Raw genomic sequence first — 18,052 nt, forward strand, 5'->3', positions numbered from 1 at the left:
AAGGGCTTATGGAAATAATATTGCCTGTTAATAATAGCATGTTTGTAAATTTATACCTGAAAACCATTTGGCTAGATACTAAAATTCTTGGTTCATGTTTTCTTTCCTTCAGTGTCTTGAATATATTTTGCCATTGTTTTGGGGGTAAAGCATTCTGTAAAAAGTCTGATTCCCGTCTGTTTTTTTCTCCTTATAAGATTTTGCCTTTAGGCAAAAGACTTTCTAAATTTTTCTTTAAAAATCAGGGACCCCTGGGTGGCTCAGGTTAAGTGTCCAACTCTTGGCTTCAGCTCAGGTTATGATCTTATGGGTTGTGAGATCGAGCCCCACATCAGGCTCTGCACTCAGCAGGGAGTCTGAAGATTCTCTCCCTCTGCCCTTCCCCGCACTCATGCAGGTACTCTCTCTCTCTCTCTAAAATGAATAAATCTTTAAATCAGTAGTTTTTTTTTTTAATCAGTAGTTTTATTTGAATGTGTTTTGTATTGTTCGTGGTCAGTTTTTGTGGGTACCCTGTAGCTTCAACTATATTTTTTAATATTTCAGCAAAATTTTCTTGAATTACAATTTTTTGGTGTTTGGTTTGTCTGATTGCCTTTTTTTTTTCTTTAGGGTCCCCTTTCTATGTTGGTTTCTTTTTTTTTCCTCTTCTTTGTCACTTTATCGCAAATCCTTTTCATCTCTTTATTTCACTTTTTTTTTAAAGATTTTATTTATTTATTTGAGAGAGCGAGCATGAGAGGGAAGAGGGTCAGAGGGAGAAGCAGACTCCCTGCTGAGCAGGGAGCCAGATGCAGGACTCGAGCCCGGGACTCCAGGATCATGACCTGAGCCGAAGGCAGTTGCTTAACCAGCTGAGCCACCCAGGCGCCCTTTATTTCACTTTTTCAAGATTTCCTATTTTTAAGGCATTAGCTCTTAACGTTTGCTCAGTCTTCTGTTCCTTCCGGTAAAGTCTTCGTTTGTGAAGAGTCTTTATCTTTCTGCTTCTTGGTTGAGTCATTTCACCTCTTTTTTTGTTTTTCTCATTTTGATTTTTCTTGTTCTTTCATGTATTATTTAAAAATTTCTCTTAGCTTATTCGGACACATAATGCTATACTTTCCGTTTGTTTTGTTGGGCGTGCCTTTCTAGAGCTCTTTCATGATTTGTGGGGATATTATTCTGCTTATTTTTTCCCTCTTCTAATTACTTTTTGTGGGATTCAGCTGTGGTCCTTTTTAATTAAGTTTTTAATTTTATTTCCAGTATAATTAACATACAGTGTTATATTATTTCCAGGTGTACAGTATAGGATTCACCTATTCTATGCATTACTTAGTGCTCATGATGATGAGCATCTTTAATCCACATCATCTATTTCACCCCTCCTCCAACTCTCCTCCCCTCTGGTAACTATCTGTTTGTTCTCTGTAGTTAAGAGTTTGTTTCTTGGTTTATCTTTCTCCCTTTTTTGTTTTTTTTTTTTCCTTTGTTCATTTGTTTTCTTAAATTCCGTATATGAGTAAAATCATATGGTATTTGTCCTTCTCTGACTCATTTCACTTAGCATCATACTCTCCAGCTCCATCCATGTTGCAAATGGTAAGATTTCATTCTTTTTTATGGCTGAATAATATTTCATTGTATATGCATACCATATCTCCTTTATCCATTCATCTCTCAGTGGGCACTTGGGCTGCTTCCATAGTTTGGCTGTTGTAAATAATGCTGTAATAAACATAGGGATGCATGTATCCCTTTGATTTAGTGTTTTGTATTTTGGGGGCAAATATCCAGTAGTATAATTACTGGATCTTAGGGTAGCTTAAGTATTCTCTATTTTTAACTTTTTTTCATTCACTTTTTATTAACATATAATGTATTATTTCTTTCAGGGGTACAGGTCTGTGATTCATCAGTCTTACCCAATTCACAGCACTCATCATAGCACATACCCTCCCCAGTGTCCATCACCCAGCCACCCCATCCTTCCCACTCCCCTCCATTCCAGCAACCCTCAGTTTGTTTCTTGAGATTAAGAGTCTCTTATGGTTTGTCTCCCTCTCTGGTTTTGTACTATTTTATTTTTTCCTCTCTTCCCCCATGATTCTCTCCCTTGTTCCTCTAATTCCACATATTAGCAAGATCATATGATAATTGTCTTTCTCTGATTGACTTACTTTGCTTAGCATAATACCCTCTAGTTCCATCCACGTCGTTGCAAATGGCAAGAGTTCATTCTTTGATGATTGCATAACATTCCATTGTGTATATACATATATATTTATGCCACATTTTCTTTATCCATTCATCTGTCGATGGACATCTAGGCTCTTTCCATAGTTTGGCTATTGTGGACATTGCTGCTATAAACATTGGGGTGCACGTGCCCCTTCAGATCACTGCATTTGTATCTTTGGGGTAAATACCCAGTATTGCAATTGCTAGGTCATAGGGTAGCTCTATTTTCAGCTTTTCAAGGAACCTCCATGCTGTTTTCCACAATGGCTGCACCAGTTTGCATTCCCACCAACAGTACACAAGGGTTCCTTTTTCTCTACATCCTTGCCAACACCTGCTATTTCTTGTGTTTTTTGATTTTAGTTATTCTGACAGTGTAGGGTGATATTTCATTGTAGTTTTGATTTACATTTCCCTCGTCGTGAGTGATATTAAGCATCTTTTCATGTGTCTGTTGACCATCTATTTGTATGTTTTTGGAGAAATGTCTGTTCATGTCTTTTGCCCATTTTTTAATTGGATTGTTGGGTTTTTTTTTTGGTGCTAGGAACTGTGATCTTTACTGTTGCTCATTTTTAGGTGAAATTAATCTTTTTTAAAGATTTTTTTTTTTTGGGCGCCTGGGTGGCTCAGTTGGTTAAGCGACTGCCTTCGGCTCAGGTCACGATCCTGGAGTCCTGGGATCGAGTCCCGCATCGGGCTCCCTGCTCGGCGGGGAGTCTGCTTCTCCCTCTGACCCTCTTCCCTCTCGTGCTCTCTCTCATTCTCTCTCTCTCAAATAAATAAATAAAATCTTTAAAAAAAAAAGATTTTTTTTTAATTCTTTTTTTAAAAATATTTTATTTATTTATTCATGAGGGACAGAGGGAGAGAGAGAGAGGGAGAGAAGCAGAGGGAGAAGCAGGCTCCCAAGGAGCAGGGAGCCCGATGCAGGACTCGATCCCAGGACCCTGGGATCATGACCTGAGCCGAAGGCAGACGCTTAACGACTGAGCCACCCAGGCGCCCAAAAGATTTTTTTTTTTTTTAAGTAATCTCTATACCCAGCGTGGGGCTCAAACTAAATCCTAAGATCGAGAGTCGCATACTGTACTGACTCAGCCAGCCAGGCACCCCTTGGGTGAAATTAATCTTTATGAACTTTATTATTTTTTTTTAAAGATTTTATTTATTTGACAGAGAGAGAGACACAGAGAGGGAACACAAGCAGGGGGAGAGGGAGAAGCAGGCTCCCCACTGAGCAGGGAGCCCGATGCGGGGCTCGATCCCAGGACCCCGAGATCATGACCTGAGCCGAAGGCAGACGCTTAACGACTGAGCCACCCAGGCGCCCTAATCTTTATGAACTTTAAAATGGGAAGGCATGTGTCAGAATAGTTTTCAAGCTTCACAGCTCTGGCTGCTTCTGTTATTGTTTGGTGTGTAAATTATATCTCAATAAAGCTGTTTAAAAAAAAAGATCTCCTACTTTCTGAGCTCTGGCTGTCTTTTCCCTCTTTTTTTTTTTTAAGATTTTATTTATTTATTCATGAGGACAGAGAGAGAGAGAGAGAGAGGCAGAGGGAGAAGCAGGCTCCCCACTGAGCAGGGAGCCCGATGCGGGACTCGATCCCAGGACCCTGGGATCATGACCGGAGCCGAAGGCAGACGCTTAACCATCTGAGCCACCCAGGCGCCCTCTTTTCCCTCATTTTTATTTGGATCTTCTTTTCCTTTGCTTCTGTGATCCCTGGCATCCTCAGTTTGGATCCTAGGTCCAACCCTTTCTCCTTACTGTGGGCCTTTGTCCTGGCAAGGGAGCATTGGTTTGTAAATTTTGAAAGTTCATAAAGGGTCCAGCTGCTCTAGCCTCTTTCAGACCTTACCTCTGGATCCTGACAATCGTCCTTCAGTGTACAAAAACTCCTAGTTTCAGCTGCTATCCTCAAATTGGTCCATTGTGTTTTCTAGGGATTATCTGTTCTTAGGACCAGCACATCTCCCCCCTGCCCCATATATGTAGGTTTTGTCCCTACCTGCTCATGTTTTGGAAATCATGGAAATATTTGTCTCACTTTTGTCATAGATGTCTGTGGATTTTTAAATTTGTTATCCTAATTGCTCCGTTTGTTTTTATATGGGAACTGGAGATTCAAAGACTATGCTGTCGACATCTTCCCCAGTATCATTTTAACTGACTATAGCTTTAGCTCTTTATACAGTATACACGGATGACAATTGCTAAATCGTGAAAGTGATCAAGGGTAGTTGATTTACCTTTCCTGTTATTGCTTTAGAACACTCAGCAGCAATAGTGTTGCAGAAGCTATTGTTTTATCTCATAGGGAGGACTTGCCTTGCTGCAAAGACTGGGTGAGACTTCCCCTCTTACTGGATGCTAACCAGCTTCTATGGTTGAGAGCAATGCAGTTTCTCCTCTGCTGGTTTACTATTTAGGAAAAAAGTAGTAGTAGTACATCATATAGGTGATACAGGATTTTAGGGACTAATGGGGGAACTTTAGTTGTTAGTTTTTTTTTTTATTTTTAGATTTTAATTTTTTTTCTTAAGGTCAGGTTTTACCAAAACAATGCTTCCTTTTCTTTTTTCTTTTTTTTTTTAAAGATTTTATTTATTTATTTGACAGAGACACAGCGAGAGAGGGAACACAAGCAGGGGGAGTGGGAGAGGGAGAAGCAGACTTCCCGCAGAGCTGGGAGCCCGATGGATGCGGGGCTCAATCCCAGGACTCTGGGATCATGACCTGAGCCGAAGGCAGACGCTTAACAACTGAGCCACCCAGACGCCCCAGAACAATGCTTTCTTAATTCTAAACAATCACACGCATACATACACACACCCACGCATGCATGCACACAAACTTTTGGAAAATAATTTACTCATAAGTTGGAGACCTGGAAACCATCACTGGTAATATAAATGTATTATGTCCCTTCTTAGGACTAATTATCAAGTGAAAAAAAATCAGTATATCAAATTTTTGAAAAGATTTTATTTATTTATTTGACAGAGACACAGAGAGGGAGGGAACACAGGCAGGGGAAGTGGGAGAGGGAGAAGCAGGCTTCCCGTGGAGCAGGGAGCCGGATGTGGGGTTTGATCCCAGGTCCCTGGGATCATGACCTGAACTGAAGGCAGACACTTAACGACTGAGCCACCCGGGCGCCACTGTATCAAATTTTTTAAAAGTGAATTTGAGGGGCGCCTGGGTGGCTCAGATGGTTAAGCGTCTGCCTTCAGCTCAGGTCATGATCCCAGGGTCCTGGAATCGAGCCCTGCATCGTGCTCCCTGCTCCTTGGGAGCCTGCTTCTCCCTCTGCACCTCTCTCTCATGAATGAATAAATAAAATCTTTAAAAAAAAATGAATTTGAGGGGACTAAGGGATGGGGTAACTGGGTAATGCACATTGGGGAGGGCACATGATGTAATGAGCACTGGGTATTGTGTAAGACTGATGAATCACTGAACTCTACCTCTTAAACTAATAATAATAATACATTATATGTTAATTGAGTTTAAATAAAATTTTTTATTTTTATTTATTTTTATTTATTTTTATTTTTTAAAGATTTTATTTATTTATTTGACAGAGAGAGACACAGCGAGAGAGGGAACACAAGCAGGGGGAGTGGGAGAGGGAGAAGCAGGCTTCCTGCCGAGCAGGGAGCCCGATGCGGGGCTCGATCCCAGGACCCTGGGATCATGACCTGAGCTGAAGGCAGATGCTTAATGACTGAGCCACCCAGGCGCCCCTAAATAAAATTTTTTAAAAAGTGGATTTGAAAATTTTACTGTGAAAAACCATCCAATTTATTTTAAAGTATGTTTGTTTATGACTTAAAAACACCAGTAAGGCAGTAATCTTTCCTTTCTTGAACATTTCTCTTACCTTGGGTTCTGTGATATCACAAAGGTTTTCTTCCTTCTCTGGCTAACCTTTCTCAGTTTTGCTGAGGTCTTTTTATATTCTTGTTCTTACTTTAAATATTGTCATTCTTCACAGATCTAACGTCTGTACTTGTTTCTTATTCGATGTATTCTTCCTGAGCATAGTGATTTATATCATAGACTTTGGAGTCAGACATACTAGGGTTTAAATCCCAGTTGTATTACTAGCTGTGTAACCTTGAAGTCACTTCATGTTTCTTTGCCCATGTTTCCCTTTTAAAAAGTGATATTAATGGGGCCCCTGGTGGCTCAGTCAGTTATGCATCCGACTCTTGATTTCACCTCAGGTCATGATCTTGGTGGTGGGATTGAGCCCCCGACCAGGCTCCACAGAATCCCTGTGTGGGATTATCTCTCTCTGCCCCTCCCCACTCTGCTCACATGCTTGCTTGCTTACTCTCTCTCTCTCAAAAGAAATAAATGATATTAAAAATAAATTTTTTCCACTTTTAAGGTTGAAGTGAAGTCATTTATTTAAAGAATTTAGCACAATGGTTTTCTTACAGCAAACAGACAGTAAGTATAGAAATGAAGAAGTACAGCTAGGAATGTGGGTGCATATAACTGATGACTCCTGTGGCTCCTGTGCGTATGCTGATGATGTCTAAATCTTTGTCCAGGTCAGCTCTGTCTCCAGAAGCTAGACCTATTTTTATCCTACTGGCCACAAACACCGAAACCCATTATTGGGTACCTGAAATTGAATTCATTCTTTTCTATTTTCCTATACCCATTCTGTCTCCAACATTCCCTATTGGTTTTTTTTTTTTTTTTGAGATTTTATTTATTTACTTGACAGAGACAGCGAGAGAGGGAACACAAGCAGGGGGAGTAGGAGAGGGAGAAGCAGGCTTCCCGCTGAGCAGGGAGCCCGATGTGGGGATCGATCCCAGGACCCAGGGATCAGGACCTGAGCGGAAGGCAGACGCTTAACGACTGAGCCACCCAGGCACCCCCAACATTCCCTATTATTAAATGGTACATCTACCCATAGACTACGTCAGAAATCTATATATCACCCTTGATTTTTCTTCCTTACCATTTGCTGTTCAGTTAACTACAAAGTATTTTTGGATTCTATCTCCCTTGGTTTAAAATGGTCCGTTTCAGGGGCGCCTGGATGGCTCAGTCGTGAAGCGTCTGCCTTTGGCTCAAGTCATGATCCCAGGGTCCTGGGATCGAGCCCCGCATCGGGTTTCCTGCTCAGCGGGAAGCCTGCTTCTCCCTCTCCCACTCCCCCTGCTTGTGTTCCCTCTCTTGCTGTGTCTCTCTCTGTCAAATAAATAAATAGAATCTTTAAAATAAAGTGGTCCGTTTCTTTCCTTTTTTTTTTTAAAGATTTATTTTAGAGCAAGTGTGAGTGAGAGTGGGGGGAGGGGCAGAGGGAGAGACTCCTCTGGCAGGCTCCCCATGACCCATGAGATCATGGCCTGAGCCGAAACTAAGAATCAGACACATAACTGAGCCACCTTGCGCCCTTAAAATGGTCTATTTCTTTCTTACTACTGTTTCAGAAGCTTGAAATCTGGGAGTCCTGTATAATGTTTCTTTCCTTTATATTTCATTTCCCTTCCCTTCACCAGCTCGTCCCAATTTCATCTACCAATAGTTCTTGAATTTATTTATGGCCTAGCCCTTACTTACCTTTCCAGCTTCATTTTATGATACTTTCTCCTCATTCTGCCCACTCTCCATACTTAACCATGTTTCCTCTCACCACAGGGCTCTTGAACTTGTAATTTTTCTTGCCTAGCAACTCCTACTCATCTTTCAGATAAAAATTCAGAGCACCACTTAGAGGGAATTCTTCCTTGCCCCAAAATAGGTCAGATTGTCCTCTTATAAATGTTCTTTGTCATGGGGCGCCTGGGTGGCTCAGTCGATTGAGCATCTGACTCTTGATTTCAGCTCAGGTCATCATCTCAGAGTTGTGAGATCAAGCCCCGTGTCAGGCTCCAATTGGAGCCTGCTTGGGATTCTCTCTCTCTCCCTCTGCCTCCCCACTTCTCCCTCTCTAAAAATAAATCAATAAATGCTCTTTGCCTCAAACTGGTGCAATATGAATTACACTTGTTGGCTAAATTTATTTGCATGCCTCATTATTTGATTAATTTCCATCTCCCCTCCAAAGTATAAAGACCATGAGGATGGAGGCAATCTTATTTTTGTTTGCTATTTTATCCTTAGTGCCCAACATGTTGTAGATCACTAAATATTTATTGGATGAATAGATGGGCATTGCCACTGCCTTGCTGAGGTCACTGACCTCTTTTGGATTTCTACAACAGCCTGCTACCTGGGTTTCCCTAGCTTTTGCCTTGCCCTTTTCTAATACATTCTACACATTATAACCAGAGTGTTCCCTCTACAATGCAAGTATGTTCATGATAATTTTCTGCTTCCAGTCATTCAATTCATGTTGTCCGCAGGATAAAATTCATATTCCTTTCCAGCCTCATCTCTCATCACTTTCGCCTTTCACAGTATGGTTCAGCAATACTCATATATTTGTAGTTCCCAGACGCACTGTTTATGTATGAAATTTTTTTCTGCCCAGAACTCCCTAGCCTCCTGCTCTTCCTTTTACCTACTAGTTCGTATTATATGTCAGGTCTCACCTTCAGTGCTGCCTTCTCCTTAAAAAAATTAGGTTTCCCTCTTAAGTATTCCAGTAGCACCCTGCACCTGGTTATAGTACATATCATACTGTACTGAAAATGCCTGTCAGCTTGTCTGTCCCGGGGCTGTTTCTTTATGATTGTTCCAGAATCTGGTGCATAGCAAGTACTCGGTGAATTCACTCATAAATGCATTAGGCTTAGTTACTAAGGTTTAGATATGGTTAGGGTTAAGTCACTGTTATGAACCTTTTAAAACATTAAAAAAATTTTTTTAGAAATTTTATTTATTTTAGAGAGAGTGAGTAGGGGGAAGAGGCAGAGTGAGAGGGAGAGAGTGTCAAGCAGACTCTGCACCAAGCACAGAGCCTGACATGGGGCTCGATCCCAGGACCCTGAGATCATGACCCGAGTGGAAACCAAGAGTTAGTTGCTCAATCAACTGTGCCATACAGGCACCCCTGAACTTTTAAATTTTAACAGCAGCTAGAATGCTAGGACATTTGTTTGTAATAGAAAAATTATTTGCAGTACGAATAGAATATATAAATTGTATAAAAATAGGTTCAACCTCACTAAATATTATGGAAATGTAAATTAAAACAACATTGGGAAATCATTTTTGCCTATTAGATTTACAAAGATTATAATGATTCATAATATACATGGTATATAGGGTACGATGAACTAAAGACTCAAATGTTGAAGAGTAAATAGGCACAACCTTTTTTTTCTTTTAAGTTTTTCTTTACGTAATCTCTACACTCGATGTGGGGCTCAAACTCACAACCCCCAGATTGAGAGTTGTATGTTCTTCCCACTGAGCCAGCCAGGCGCCCCCCACCCCCAGAACCTCTTTTTACAACACAGTTTTGCAGTAGCTATTAAAATGTTAAACGTTCATAATTTTTGACCTAGAAATTCACCTTCTAGATATGTGTCCTACTGAAATACACATACACGGGGACGCGGGGGTGGGCAGAGATACAAGTACAGCATTGTTCATACAATGTAGTATTGTTTCTAAAGGTGAAGAAAACTTTGGATATGGTCCAAATGGTCATCAGTAGGATAGTGCTGAAATAAATGGTACTACATCATATGATGGAATCATATACAGTTTTTAAAAAATGAAGTAGAGTTATATTTATAGATGTGGAAAAATAGCTAAGATAATTTGTAAAGCAGGTTTCAAAACAGTGATTATGTAGTATGATCCCATTTTATAAGTAAATGCATAAATTATAGTGTATGCTGTTACATGTGGGTTGTGTGTGTGTTTTAAGATTTATTATTTATTCATTTGAAAGAGAGCATGAGCAGGGGAAGGGGCAGAGGGAGAAAGAAGCAAACTCCTGTTGAGCAGGGAGCGTCACATGGGCCTCGATTCCAGGACTCTGGGATTGTGACCTGAGCCAAAAGCAGAGGCGCTTAACCCACTGAGCCACCCTGGAGCCCCTGTATGTGTGTTTTAAAAAAATATACCTGGAGGAATATTCACCAAACTGTTGGTGAATTATGAGGAGGCTGATATTGAGGGAAGCTTTTACATTTTGTGTTAAATACATTTTTTTTAAGATTTTATTTATTTGACAGAGCATGCACGCACAGCAGGGGGAGCCGCAGAGGGAGAAGGAGAAGCAGAGTCCCTGCTGAGCAGAGAGCCTGACATAGGGCTCGATCTCAGGACCCTGAGATCATGACCTGAGCCAAAGGCAGATGCTTAACCGACTGAGCCACCCAGGCACCCTGTGTTAAATATTTTCTGTAACATTTGGTCTTTTTGAACGATAAGCATGCATTACTATAATTATCAGAAACTAAGAATATTGGGGCACCTGGCTGGCTCAGTCAGTGGACTGTCTGATTCTTGATCTTCGGGTAATGAGTTTGAGCCCCATGTTGGGTATAGAGATTACTTAAAAAAAAGATTAAAAAACAACAAAGAGTATAGACTACATGGTGTTAGGGTGCTATCAATTACAAGTATGAGTTGTATACTTACTTTTTCCTTTTTTTCAAATAGAATGCCCAGTGTTTACATGGGGACATTGCACAGTCGCAAAGAGAAATTACACTGAAAGGCTTCAGAGAAGGTAGTTTTAAAGTTTTGGTGGCAACCAATGTGGCTGCCCGTGGTTTGGACATTCCTGAGGTTGACCTGGTGATTCAAAGTTCTCCTCCGCAGGTAAGAAACGAAATTTTATTTAGGGAATATAAGAACAGCTGTGTAAATGCTCTTTTATTTATGAGATACTGTTTGGGATATGAAAAATATGTTATCTGTTCATGCTGTTAGCCATTTTTTACTAATGTAGTGTTAATTGATCAGAATCTGATGCCTTAGCAAATGATTAACTTATTTGGATCTGAAGCATGGAATCATGCAAAGGGATTATAAAAAGTTGTCATATGAAGAGTCCTGGGATGAGGTGGATAAAAAGATTTTAAATCCTATTCTTTTTAATCCAAACATTGAGCATAAAAGTTCTTCAGGATGTTGAAAGAGCAATAGGTTTGAAATAAAAATGTTATTATTGGTAGTAGTAGTTTTGTTATTGTTAGCGTTATTATTTGGTTGTTGGAATGACCTATCACTTGCCAGATTTTTTTTTTTTTTTTGCCAGATTTAAAAAAAAGTATTGCCTCTTTTATTTTCAGGATGTTGAGTCCTATATTCATCGTTCTGGACGTACAGGTAGAGCTGGCCGGACAGGGATTTGCATATGTTTTTATCAACCCAGAGAAAGAGGTCAACTAAGATATGTGGAACAAAAAGCAGTAAGTAGGGTTAAATTATTTCAATCTTATTATCTAAATGGTGTCTTAGAAAAGAGTTCTTTTTATCTTTGTTCTCACAAATAGATGCTTATAACTTTTCTCGGTTTAAGCTGCATTTGGATTTGAAGCATGTGGAGAGCTAAATTTATATGAGCTGCAAGACTTTGTTTTGATACAGCTTTTATTGTGAAGACAGAAGAGCTGACTTTCTCATTTTCCCCTTGAGTTTCTCCCTTGATTCTAAAATCAGAAGTGCATTGTGATTTCAGTATCTCATAGTCCAGCATTATAAAGGGGTGACTGCCATAGTCTTGGTGTATTTGTTAAGATTATATTGAGTAATGGTACAATGGCCAGTTTCTATAAGAAATTATATACATTTTTTGTGGCATGTTTATGTGTGTGTGTGTGGTATTTTACATTTTTTCTTATTTTCATGATGTGTGTTTTTAAACACTATTTCATCTACTTTGTAAAATGAGATAGGGTAATAAGAAAAAAGTTGATAGAGGTGATGAGCATCTTTTTTCCTTTTTTGGAATCAGCTTTATTTTGCAAGTGAAATTTCATGATTGTAACTAAGGGCAATTAAATTTTTTTTTCCTCTTCCTAGAATTTGTAATTGATTTATTAGAAAAAGCAGGTCTTTTGATCTACTGGGGCTTGGAAATCTTTAAGTCCAAGAAATGGAAATTCAACAAACTATATGAATTTAGGAATTAATTGTAAAGACTTCCATTTTTCTTTAATGTAATTCTTTCATTTTCAGGGAATTACTTTTAAACGTGTAGGTGTTCCTTCTACAATGGATTTAGTTAAATCTAAAAGCATGGATGCCATCAGGTATGCTTTCTGAACTTGCTGAATAAGTTTTTCTTTTGTATTAGGCTATTCATCTTTAAGCTCTCCTAGTTCAAATATCAGAAAACTTAATCACCAGTTTTACCAGCAGACTTTTAGTTATGTTAAAATACGAAAACGTTGCTCTTTCTTTTCCCATTCATTCTCTTATCTTTAATTTTTTACCTTTGTCTTGACCAAGAAAATTTACTATTTTTAAACCATAGGTCTCTGGCTTCCGTTTCTTACGCTGCTGTTGATTTTTTCCGACCATCAGCTCAGAGATTGATAGAAGAGAAGGGGGCAGTGGATGCATTGGCTGCAGCATTAGCCCACATCTCTGGTGCATCAAGTTTCGAACCACGATCTTTGATCACCTCTGATAAGGTAGAAATCTGTGAGAAAATATGTATGATTGAGAAAAGATTAAAATTGAACCATAGATAATCCATCTATCTGGAGAGAAAGACAGGAGACTTTCACTTTGCACAGTACTATGTTAACTGAAACTTACACACCAGACCCATTCTTTATTTTGTAAGTTGCCATGGAGCCATGCAAATCAAAGCATAGATTCTGTGCGTTTAACACAGTGCCATGCAAAGTTAGGATTACCTGTATATGTTGAGCGGCTGTGTGTGTGTGTGGGGGTGTGTGTGTGTAGTTTGACACCACCTGACCTAGCCCCCTGCTGGGTTAGTATCAGATGTCAAAACAAACCACACCAGACCCATTGGTTGCAAGTAGTTCAGAGATTTACTATTCATCAAGGTATAAGTGAGGAGAATCCCTGGATAACAAGACCTCTCAGCAAGAAAGCTCTCTGTCTGATGTCTGGGTGGGGACAGAGAGATTGAGAGAAAGACGGAGAGTTGGTGGAAGAGGAGAACAAAAAGGTCAGGGCAGGTGAACTTGCATGTGACAACTTGGTATAGTGTAAGTGAGTACATCTGGGGTGTCTAATGTTTTCTCCATCTGGCAAGTGTTAATGGTTTAGTCACATGTCATTTTGCTGGGGGTGACTTCGTGTGTCCCAGCTCTCCCCCACCCCCCGCCACTGTGTATCTTTTTTTTTTTTTTTCTTCTTCTTTTTGAGAGAAGGAGCTTGAGCAGCAGGGGAGAGGGAGAATCCCAAGCAGGCTCCACACCCCAGAGCAGAGCCTGATGCAGGGCTCCATCCCATGACCCTAAGACCAGGGCCTGAGCCAAAACCAAGAGTCAGATGCCTTAACCCACTGAGCCACCGAGATGCGTGCCCCGCCCCAGCGTATTTTTATTTTTTATTTATTTTATTTTATTTTTATTGTTTTAAAGATTTTATTTATATGAGAGAGAGAGCATGAACTGGGGGAGAGGGAGAAGCAGACTCCCCACTGAGCAGAGAGCCCGACGTGGGGCTCAATCCCAGGACCCTGAGATCACGACCTGAGCCGAAGGCAGACACTTAACAGACTGAGCCACCCAGGCGCCCCTCACACTATGTATCTTTAAAAAAACATCTGGATCCTCAGAGTTGTGAGATTGAGCTCCATGTTGGACTATGCACTCAGCATGGAGTCTGCCTGTCTCTCTCCATCTGGCCCCCTGCCGCCATCCCCATGCACGCACTTGTGCACGTGCATGTGCTCTCTTTCTCTCTCTCAAATAAATAAAATAAAAAAAAAAAAATTCAGGATCCAACTCAAGTTCTTATGTTATATTTGGTGTTAGGTTTCTCTTAATCTGGAACTGTTTTCCCATCATTTTTTATTAATTTGAGTAATTTTTTGAAGAGTGTAGGTTAGTTGTGTAGATCAGAGTCTAGAATTTCTTACCTGGATTTTTCTGGTTTTCTTTTCATACATCATTTAACTTTGCCTTTATTCAGCCTTTCCTGTAAACTGGAAGTAAAATCAAAGCTTGATTTTACATTCAGGTTAAACCGTTCGGGCCAAATTACCCTTATGGGTGATATTATGTACTTCATACCATATCACAGCAGGAGGCATATAATGTCAGATTGTTCTAGTACTAATAATGCTTAGTTTGATCGCTTGTTTACAATGGAAACTGCCCTATAGTCCCATTGTAAAGGTATCTTTTACTCTTTGTAATTAGTAATTTGTGGGGTAATGCTTTAGCAGTAAGCAAGGATCCTTTCCCTAATAACCCACCAAATACTTTTTTTTTTTTAAGGTTTTATTTATTTATTTCAGAGATAGGGAGCAAGAGAGAAAGCACAAGCCACAGGGAGAGGCAGAGGGAAAAGCAGACGCCCCGCCGAGCAGGGAGCCTTACGTGGGGCTTGATCCCAGGACCCTGAGATCATGACCTGAGCCAAGGGCAGATGCTTAACCGACTGAGCCACCCAGGTGCCCCACCAAGTACTTCTTAAGAAAATACTTAAGCCATATCTTTTAGGAAAATATTAGGATAGCCTTTAGAGCTAAGAAGTACCTAAGAGATCATTTATTCCCAACCCTTATCTAATAAAAGAATCCCTCTTTGGCAGATGGGTTATCTAACTTCTGATTAAATATCTTAGAAGCTGTATTAGTGGGTTTGAAATTTCTTTTATGGTTAAACCAAAATCCAAAGTCTTTACCACAAATGTCCTACAGGGTCTTCCCCTTGGTACTTCTTTGACCTCATCTCTTATCACTCTGTCCTTGCTTGTTTCGGCTACCCTGACCTACTTGTTACTCGAACATAAACCTGCTCCTGCACAAGACCTTTGCACTTGCACTGTTTCAGATGTTCGTTCTTTTTACCACATGGCTTCCTCCTTCACTTTATTTAGGTCTCTCTTCAAATTATCACCACATCAGAGAGGTCTTTCCTGATCACCCTGTCTAAAATAGCTTACCTTTCCCTTTACTCTCTATTCCCTTGCCCTGCTGTATTTTTCTTTATGATGCTTATTACTCTCTGGCATTTTACATATTTGCTTATTTGTTTACTGTCTACCCCACCTCGTCCCCACCATCCCCACGCCCAGCACTAGAATGTAACCCGTGTGAGACAAAGGACTATTTACTGCTGAATCTCTAGCACTTACTATAGTCTCTGGCACATATATAGGGGACACTCAGTAGATATTTGTTAGATGAGAGACTCCTGGCCGGCTCAGTCAATAAAGCATGCAACTCTTGATCTTGGGGTTGTGAGTTCAAGCCCCAGGTTGGGTGTAGAGCTAACTTAAAAAAAACAAAATTATTAGATGAATCCCTTCCTGTATCTTCTTCATGTTGATTCTTTTGCTGTCTAGTGAAGTTTTACAGAACAAGTAATTTTTGGATATGTAATAGTCCTTCACAAGTTTAAAGAGATCTATGTCTTCTTGTTTTTCCACTCCAAGCTGACTCTGACTCTTTCAGCATTTCCTCAGTTCTCCACTACTTTATCTTTTCTCTGGTGCTCTAGTTTAATTATCTCTTAAAGCATGATGGTTAGAATTAAATATATAGTCTTTACAGAAATACAAAGAAGAATGGTTCTTTCAGTGATCAGTAAACATTAGTCTTCTATTAATATAGTTTTAAAGAAGTTATTTTTGGGATGCCTGGGTGGTTCAGTCGGTTAAGCATCTGCCTTTGGCTCAGGTCATGATCCTGGGGTTCTTGGAACAAGCCCTGCATAGGGCTCCCTGCTCAGTGGGGAGCCTGTTTCTTCCTCTGCCTGCCGCTCCCCCTGCTTGTGCTCTTTCTTGCTCTCTCTCTCTGTCAAATAAATAAATAAAATCTTTATTTAAAAAAAGTTACTTGAGGGCGCCTGGGTGGCTCAGTTGGTTAGGCGGCTGCCTTCGGCTCAGGTCATGATCCTGGAGTCCCAGGATCGAGTCCCGCATCGGGCTCCCTGCTCAGCAGGGAGTCTGCTTCTCCCTCTGACCCTCCCCCCTCTCATGTGCTCTCTCTCTCTCTCATTCTCTCTCTCAAATAAATAAAATCTTTAAAAGTAAAAAAAAAATAAAAAAGTTATTTGTTTTGGCAGCCATGTTATACTGATGGCTCATGAGAAATGTACAGTGAAGTCATGAAGGGCTGCAGAGTTATAACTTCATTGTCCTGCTGCTGCTGCTTTTTTTCCAAAGATAATGTGACTTTTATTTCTTAAGGGGTTTGTCACCATGACTTTGGAAAGCCCAGAAGAAATACAGGATATCAGCTGTGCATGGAAAGAACTTAACAGAAAGCTGAGTAGTAATGCTGTATCCCAAATTACCAGAATGTGCCTCCTAAAAGGAAATATGGTAGGTTTTCTAGACAAGGAAAAGCTTTTCAATCAACTCTAAATGTCTAGCAGATTTTGTTCTTTCTTTTTTTGAAGTCTAATGAGATGAATAATACAGTTTTTTTGTGTGATAGTTTGTTTTCCGTTGTAAATTTGAGGAGTTATATAAATAACCCATTCCTCTAGAAAGCTTTAAGTCATCCTGCTTAGTTTGTGTAATAACCAAGTTATCCAAGTTTCTGCTCTTGGATACATACTCTTTGTGGTTGTGTGTGGTGTTTTATTCTATGACTAAGTAACTTATGATTTCAATAGCTAAACAACTCTGTTATTTAGAGAATACCCAATATTGACTTTTAAGTGGCCTCTATTGGTTGTTAATGAGGATAATTAAGTAAGTTAGTATTTTAATACATTTTTGAAATAGCAAAGTTAAAACCATCTCTAATCTTAGTGGCTCTGTTTCTTTAATGGTTTGAAAAAAGATGTTTATTTATCTAACTTTACTACATAGGCTTATTCTAGCCTAGAATTTATTATCTTGATTGTTTATTAGGAAGAATCATTTCTCTCAAAGTTTACTATTACATACATCAAGAATGTTTTCTGGCAAGTATGAGACAAATATACTCATTCAGAAAAAATGTGGAGGGGAGGGGAAAATATAACAAGATCCTTAAGCCAAACTAGTTGCCATACTTGAGAATTAAATTAATTTTCAATTTATTGGCATCCAGGTCCAAAAAAGAAACATCTTGGGTTATACCATTCTTATTATCTGATAAACACTGAAGCTCTTCAGGATAGAAACAAACTTTTTGGCACTAAATTTTTGAAGGAATTTATACATTAAACATTACAGTGTCTACAAGAACTTTTCTGGAGAATACTCTAGATTCTTAGTAGTAGTAGTAGTAGATTCCTGTTAGATATTGTGTTTACTTTTCAGACTTAGAAAATACAATAAGCAGCCACACTGTGTCATGCATTATTATATGTTAGCTGTTTTAATCTTATAAACATTCATGGGGTACACCCTATCTTTCCCCTTTTTTTAGCTACTATAAAATTACCAGCAAGTATTAGTGTATTGGTAAAAAATCAACTCATCTGCATTTGAATAAAAATGTTTTCATTTTGCTTTTAGGGTGTTTGCTTTGATGTTCCCACAACTGAGTCAGAAAGGTTACAGGTATTTTTTAAATTTTATCTGTTAAATAATTGAGTATGTTTCTCTAAAAAATAGGAATTTTTAAAAAGTGACAATATCATTATTATGCCGAAATCAATTAACGTTCCTTAATGTAATATATCTAGTCTGTATCATAATTTAAAACATTTTTATTATGAATAATTTCAAATACAAGAAACAGAACTGCATAGTGAATATTCATGTACCCATCACCCAGCTTCAGCAATGATTAGCTCATGG

The 18,052-nt window shown here is 39.3% G+C and overlaps 1 protein-coding gene across 6 annotated transcripts in view; it reads left to right on the plus strand.

Annotated features, from left to right (window-relative positions):
* The window catches only part of DDX50 (DExD-box helicase 50), a 37,815-nt gene that overhangs the window by 17,726 nt on the left and 2,037 nt on the right, over positions 1–18,052 (plus strand). For all 6 annotated transcript variants that reach the window (XM_027596498.2, XM_027596499.2, XM_027596500.2 and 3 more), the window contains 6 exons: positions 10,817–10,978; positions 11,452–11,571; positions 12,341–12,414; positions 12,639–12,798; positions 16,505–16,639; positions 17,768–17,812. In XM_027596498.2, the coding sequence (XP_027452299.2) occupies positions 10,817–10,978; positions 11,452–11,571; positions 12,341–12,414; positions 12,639–12,798; positions 16,505–16,639; positions 17,768–17,812 (696 nt within the window). The remainder of the gene's footprint in view (positions 1–10,816; positions 10,979–11,451; positions 11,572–12,340; positions 12,415–12,638; positions 12,799–16,504; positions 16,640–17,767; positions 17,813–18,052) is intronic.

The sequence above is a fragment of the Zalophus californianus genome, chromosome 15 (assembly GCF_009762305.2).
Source record: "Zalophus californianus isolate mZalCal1 chromosome 15, mZalCal1.pri.v2, whole genome shotgun sequence".
NCBI lineage: Eukaryota > Metazoa > Chordata > Mammalia > Carnivora > Otariidae > Zalophus > Zalophus californianus.